Source organism: Hemiscyllium ocellatum, chromosome 5, assembly GCF_020745735.1.
Source record: "Hemiscyllium ocellatum isolate sHemOce1 chromosome 5, sHemOce1.pat.X.cur, whole genome shotgun sequence".
NCBI lineage: Eukaryota > Metazoa > Chordata > Chondrichthyes > Orectolobiformes > Hemiscylliidae > Hemiscyllium > Hemiscyllium ocellatum.
Window position 1 is genome coordinate 132574897 of NC_083405.1, and position 7065 is coordinate 132581961.

At 49.1% G+C, this 7065-nt stretch overlaps 1 protein-coding gene across 1 annotated transcript in view; it reads right to left on the reverse strand.

Moving 5' to 3' along the window:
* Nucleotides 1-4326, reverse strand: part of naprt (nicotinate phosphoribosyltransferase) — a 57308-nt gene extending 52982 nt beyond the window's left edge. Inside the window, exon 1 of the mRNA XM_060825654.1 lies at nucleotides 3951-4326. Coding sequence (XP_060681637.1) covers nucleotides 3951-4158 — 208 coding nt within the window. The 5' untranslated portion in view covers nucleotides 4159-4326. The remainder of the gene's footprint in view (nucleotides 1-3950) is intronic.
* Between the last annotated feature and the right edge of the window lie 2739 nt (nucleotides 4327-7065).

The following is a 7065-nucleotide window of genomic DNA, read 5'->3' on the forward strand; positions in this document are numbered from 1 at the left end:
CATCCCCCATCACGAAGGACTCAAAGCCCTTCGCTTCTTCCTTTCCCGCCACACCAACCAGTACCCTTCCACTGACACCCTCCTTCGACTGACTGAACTGGTCCTCATCCTGAATAACTTCTCTTTTCAATCCTCCCACTTCCTCCAAACTAAAGGAGTTGCCATGGGCACCCGCATGGGCCCCAGCTATGCCTGCCTCTTCGTAGGATATGTGGAACAGTCCATCTTCCGCAGCTACACTAGCACCACCCCCCACCTTTTCCTCCGCTACATCGATGACTGTATCGGCGCTGCCTCGTGCTCCCACGAGGAGGTTGAACAGTTCATCAACTTTACTAACACCTTCCATCCCGACCTGAAATTCACCTGGACTGCCTCAGACTCCTCCCTCCCCTTCCTAGACCTTTCCATTTCTATCTCGGGCGACCGACTCAACACAGACATCTATTATAAACCGACTGACTCCCACAGCTACCTGGACTACACCTCCTCCCACCCTGCCCCCTGTAAAAACGCCATCCCATATTCCCAATTCCTTCGTCTCCGCTGCATCTGCTCCCAGGAGGACCAATTCCAACACCGCACAGCCCAGACGGCCTCCTTCTTCAAGGACCGCAGATTCCCCCCAGACGTGATCGACGATGCCCTCCACCGCATCTCTTCCACTTCCCGCTCCTCCGCCCTTGAGCCCCGCTCCTCCAACCGCCACCAAGACAGAACCCCACTGGTTCTCACCTACCACCCCACCAACCTCCGCATACAACGTATCATCCGCCGCCATTTCCGCCACCTCCAAACGGACCCCACCACCAAGGATATATTTCCCTCCCCTCCCCTATCAGCGTTCCGCAAGGACCACTCCCTTCGTGACTCCCTCGTCAGATCCACACCCCCCACCAACCCAACCTCCACCCCCGGCACCTTCCCCTGCAACCGCAGGAAATGTAAAACTTGCGCCCACACCTCCACACTCACTTCCCTCCAAGGCCCCAAGGGATCCTTCCATATCCGCCACAAGTTCACCTGTACCTCCACACACATCATCTATTGCATCCGCTGCACCCGATGTGGCCTCCTCTATATTGGTGAGACAGGCCGCTTACTTGCGGAACGCTTCAGAGAACACCTCCGGGCCGCCCGAACCAACCAACCCAATCACCCCGTGGCTCAACACTTTAACTCTCCCTCCCACTCCACCGAGGACATGCAGGTCCTTGGACTCCTCCACCGGCAGAACATAACAACACGACAGCTGGAGGAGGAGCGCCTCATCTTCCGCCTGGGAACCCTCCAACCACAAGGTATGAATTCAGATTTCTCCAGTTTCCTCATTTCCCCTCCCCCCACCTTGTCTCAGTCGGTTCCCTCAACTCAGCACTGCCCTCCTAACCTGCAATCCTCTTCCTGACCTCTCCGCCCCCACCCCACTCCGGCCTATCACCCTCACCTTGACCTCCTTCCACCTATCCCACCTCCATCGCCCCTCCCCCTAGTCCCTCCTCCCTACCTTTTATCTTAGCCTGCTTGGCTACTCTCTCTTATTCCTGATGAAGGGCTTATGCTCGAAACGTCGAATTCTCTATTCCTGAGATGCTGCCTGGCCTGCTGTGCTTTGACCAGCAACACATTTGCAGCCATATCCCTCTAAACCCTTCCTATGCATATAGCCATCCCGATGCCTTTTAAATGTTGTCATTGTACCAGCCTCTACCACTCCCTCTGGCAGGTCATTCCATACATGTAGCCCCTTAGGTCTCTTTTATATCTTTCCTCTCTCACTCTAAACCAATGCCCTCTAGTTCTGGACTACCCGACCCCAGGGAAAAGACTTTGTCTACTTATCTTATCCATACCCCTCATGATTTTATAAACCTCTATAAGGTCACTCTCAGCCTCCGATGCTCCAGGGAAAACGGCCCCAGCCTGTTCAGCCTCTCCCTGTAGCTCAAATCCTGGCAACATCCTTATAAATCTTTTCTGAACCCTTTCAAGTTTCACAACATCTTTCTGATAGGAAGGAGACCAGCATTGCACACAATATTCCAACAGTGGCCTAACCAATGTCCTGTACATGACCTCCCAACTCCTGTACTCAATACTCTGACCAATAAAGGAAAGCATACCAAACGCCTTCTTCACTATCCTATCTACGTGCAACTCCACTTTCAAGGAGCTATGAACCTGCACTCCAAGGTCTCTTTGTTCAGCAACACTCCCTAGGACCTTACCATTAAGTGTATAAGATCTGCCTTTCCAAAGTGCAGCACCTCACATTTATCTGAATTAAACTCCATCTGCACTTCTCAGCCCATTGGCCCATCTGATCAAGATCCCGTTGTAATCCGAGGTAATCCTCTTCGCTGTCCACTAAATGATTTACCTTCCTCCTTCAGCTTGTAATTGGAGAGGAACAGCAGACCGTCCTGGAGGCTGGTGAAGATGGTGAACTCACTGAAGTATAACTCAAAGACAGCGTGCTCTGTTCTCTCCCACATTTCCAATTTTGGTGTCATCTGCAAATGTACTAACTATACCTCCTATGTTCACATCCAAAACAGAACCTCTGAGATTCCTGTTATATCTGTCAGCCAGGGCTCTCTGAATGGACCAGATCAACAGCCCCAAACAGGGATCTCATATTCTACACAGGATAGCTGCCTGCTTGAACTGTTGTAGTCTGTGTACTACAGGTTGCTGGGAATTCCAGGACTTTGACCCAGTGACAATGAAGGAACGGTGGTGTATTTCCATGTCAGGATGGTAAGGAGCTTGAGGGGTGACTTGGAGTGAGGGTGTCTCTGGGAGTAGACCAGAGTATTTCTGAAATTTAAAAGGATGAGGTGATCCCATTGCTACACACATAACCTTAAGCTGGGGTGGGTGGGTGGGTAGTCCAGGAGACAGGACCCAGTTCAGACTGAGATGAGAAAGAATCTCTTCACTCACTGAGACGGAATCCGTGGGATTTTTAGCTATGGAGCATTGTCAGAGGTTAATTATTTTTAACTCAGTGAATGAAGGGATTGTGTGGGAATCAAAGTAAAAGGACGTCTATGATCTGACTGAGAGGGGAAAGATTTTTCACACAGAAGGTGGTACGTGTATAGAATGAGCTGCCAGAGGAAGTGGAGGAGGCTGGTACAATTACAGCATTTAAAAGACATCTGAATGGGTACATGAATAGGAAAGGATTAGAAGGGTATGGGCCAAGTGCTGGCAAATGAAACTAGATTGGGTTGGGATATCTTCGAGTAAAAAATGAGGTCAGCAGATGCTGGAGATCACAGGTGCAAATGTGTTGCTGGTCAAAGCACAGCAGGCCAGGCAGCATCTCAGGAATAGAGAATTCGATGTTTCGAGCATAAGCCCTTCATCAGGAATAAGAGAGAGAGCCAAGCAGGCTAAGATAAAAAGAGTGTGTGTGTGTATGTTTGTGGGGTGTGTGTGTTTGTGTGTGTATGGGTGCGTGAGTGTGTCTGTGTGAGTGTGTGTGTATGTGTCTGTTGAGTGTGTGTCAGTGTGAGTGTGTGTGTCTGCGTGGGGTGTGTGTGTATATGTGTCTGTGTGAGTGTGTGTGGGTGTGGGTGTCTGTGTGAGTGTGTCTGTGTCTTAGGCAGCTTGGCTCTCTCTCTTATTCCTGATGAAGGGCTTATGCTCGAAACGTCGAATTCTCTATTCCTGAGATGCTGCCTGGCCTGCTGTGCTTTGACCAGCAATACATTTGCAGCTGGGTTGGGATATCTGGTCGGTATGGACCGAGTTGGATGAAGGGTCTGTCTCCGTGCTGTACATCTGTGTAACTCTGTGACTGTGTAAGTGATTGGCAGAGCAGGATCGAGAGACTGAATGTACTCCCTCACCAGTTCCTGTGCCTTGCCCTTTGTGAAGTTTATATTCCTCAGCTCTGCCCTCCCAGGAAAGGGTTACACAATGCAATTTAAGTGATTTACCTTCCTCCTTCAGCTTGTAATTGGAGAGGAACAGCAGACAGTCCTGGAGGCCAGCGAAGATGGTGAACTCACTCCCCCGGGGGTTTTCTCTGAAGTACAACTCAAAGACAGCGTTGCTCTGCTCTCTCCCACATTTCCAGTACCCGTAGGCCATCGTGAACTGGTAGAAATCAGTGAGCAGAGGCTGTGCTGTGTAGTCTCGCAGCATTGTTGTGGCAGCGTGTGGGCTGAGAATGAGCGGAATGGGAGCACCACGTCCTGAGCCTGCACTCTCACACGGACACAGCCCGAGACAGACAAACTTGAACGCTACTGACACTGCCAGAGTTCAGTAGGAAACAGCGCATAAACTAACTCCCCAGTGAGCCCACACAGAGTTCTGGGAGCTGCTGTCCTCTCGTGGTTACCCGGGTACATTGTCACTTTGTAAACTCTCTCAGCACAGAACCACCCCGACAGGTTTTCCATTTTCTGCCCAAAATCGTGGAGCACTTTCCCTCCTTGTTGAGTAACCATTAGCAACAGAGTGTGTGTGAGTGTATGCGTGTTTGTGTGTCTGTGAGTGCGTGAGTGTATATGTGTGTGTATGCGTCTGTGTGAGTGTGAGTGAGTGTGTGTGTGTGTCTGTGTGCGTGCATCTGAGAGAGTATGAGTGTAAGTGTGAGCGTGTATGTATGTGTGTCTATGCGTGCTTGTGTGTAAGTATGTGTGCAGGGGTATGTGTGTGTGAGAGAGAGAGTGTGTGTGTATCTGCATGTTTGTTTGTGAGTGTGTGTGGGCATGTGTGTTTGTGTGTGAGTGTGTCTGTGTGAGTGTATATGTGAGTGTGTGTATCTGTGAGTGTGTGACTGAGAGTGTGTGCGTGTCCGTGTATGAGAGAATATGAGTGTGAGTATGTGTGAGCATGTATGTTTGTGTGTGTGTCTGTGCATGTTTGTGTGTAAGTATATGTGCAGGGTAATGTGTGTGTTTGTGTCTGTCTCTTGCATGTTTGTGTGAGTGTGTGTGTGTGTGTATGTTTGTGGGGGGTGTGTTTTTGTGTGTGTATGGGTGTGTGAGTGTGTCTGTGTGAGTGTGTGTGTGTGTATATGTGTGTGTGCATGTGTCTGTGTGAGTGTGTGTCAGTGTGAGTGTGTGTGTCTGCGTGGGGTGTGTGTGTATGTGTATCTGCGTGGGGTGTGTGTGTATATGTGTCTGTGTGAGTGTGTGGGTGTGTGTCTGTGTGAGTGTGTGTGTGTGTGTATATGTGTGTGTGTGCATGTGTCTGTGTGAGTGTGTGTGTCAGTGTGTGTATGTGGTGTGTGCGCGTGGGTGGGGTGTGTGTGAGTGTGTGTGTATGTGTGTGGGGTGTGTGTATATGTGTCTGTGGGAGTGTGTATGTGTGTGGGGTGTATGTATATGTGTCTGTGGGAGTGTGTGTGGGGTGTGTGTGTGTGTGTTTCTGTGTGAGTGTGTGTGTGCGTGTGTGGGGTGTGTGTGTGAGTGTGTGTGTCTGTGTATAGTGTGTGTGTATATGTGTCTGTTTGAGTGTGTGTGTGGGTGTGTGTATCTGTGTGAGTGTGTGTGTCAGTGTGAGTGTGTGTGCGTGTGTGGGGTGTGTGTGAGTGTGTGTGTGTGGGGTGTGTGTGTATATGTGTCTGTGTGAATGTGTGTGGGGAGTGTGTGTGTGGGGGTGTGTGTGTGAGTGTGTCAGTGTGCGTGTGTGGGGTGTGTGAGTGTGTGTATGTGTGTGTCTGTGTGAGTATGTGTGTGTCAGTGCGAGTGTGTGCGCGTGTGTGGGGTGTGTGAGTGTGTGTGCGTGTGTCTGTGTCTGTGTGTCTGTGAGAGAGAGAGAGAGAGAGTGGGTGTGTGTGAGAGATTCTGCAGAATGTATAAGATAGGAGCAGGAGTATGCCATTTGGCCCGTTGAGTCTGCTGTCAGACTGCTCAAGGTTATTGATTGACTCCCTCCACGATGTTCTCCCATAGTGTTCCGATATCCCATGTCATTATTATGCAGAAATCACTGTTGAGAAGTGATTGCCTTAGAGTTCCTGCTTTTTAATTTCTTTCCAGATTCCCTAAAACCTCAGTGTACATATGTATGTTTAGGGGATCATATGGGTATATGTATGCATAGGCGTACTTATGTGCATATAGACACATGTACATATGTTTAGATTAGATTAGATTAGATTCCCTACAGTGTGGAAACAGGCCCTTCGACCCAACAAGTCCACACTGACCCTCCGAAGAGCAACCTACCCTGCCCCATTCCCCCACTGACTAATTAACCGAACACTACGGGCAATTTAGCATGGCCAATTCACCTAACCTGCACATCTTTGTGACTGTGGGAGCACCTGACACAGACACAGGGAGAATGTGCAAACTCCACACAGACGGTTGTCCAAGTCTGGAATCGAACCTGGGTCCCTGGTGTTGTGAGGCAGCAGTGCTAACCACTGAGCCTATGTATACATATGTACATATACCTATATGTATGTATGTATAGATGTATTTATATATATATATATAGGTAGACATATCCAAATCGGTGTATGTACGTATATATGGGTGTATGTATGCATAGGTGCATGAATGCATGCATGAGATGCATGTGTTTGCGTGTCTCTACGTTTGAGTGTATGTACAAAGGTGTGGGTGGATGAAATGTGTATGAGTCAGGTTCATTTATTGAGCACATGATTTATAGAGAGCACCCCGTCCAGCAGTTTTGGAACCCCTTTGATATTTTCTGCCTCTTCCAGCCTTTCCATCTCTCCTCTGTTATTGATTAAGAATTCCTGGTTTTAATAGTGGGTTCAAGTTATCCCCCACTGGAGGTCTATTTAAAATTAACAAGGGACTGACCAGAGGCTTGTCTGGTTCTGAGAACTGGTCTTTGCTCAAGTTTAGTGCCTGGAATTCTCTGTGAGTCAAGACTACACCCCTCAGAACAGGAAGATAGACTACACCCCTCAGAACAGGAAGATAGATCACACCCCTCAGAACAGGAAGATAGACTACACCCCTCAGAACAGGAATATAGATCACACCCCTCAGAACAGGAAGATAGACCACACCCCTCAGAACAGGAAGATAGACTACACCCCTCAGAACAGGAATATAGACC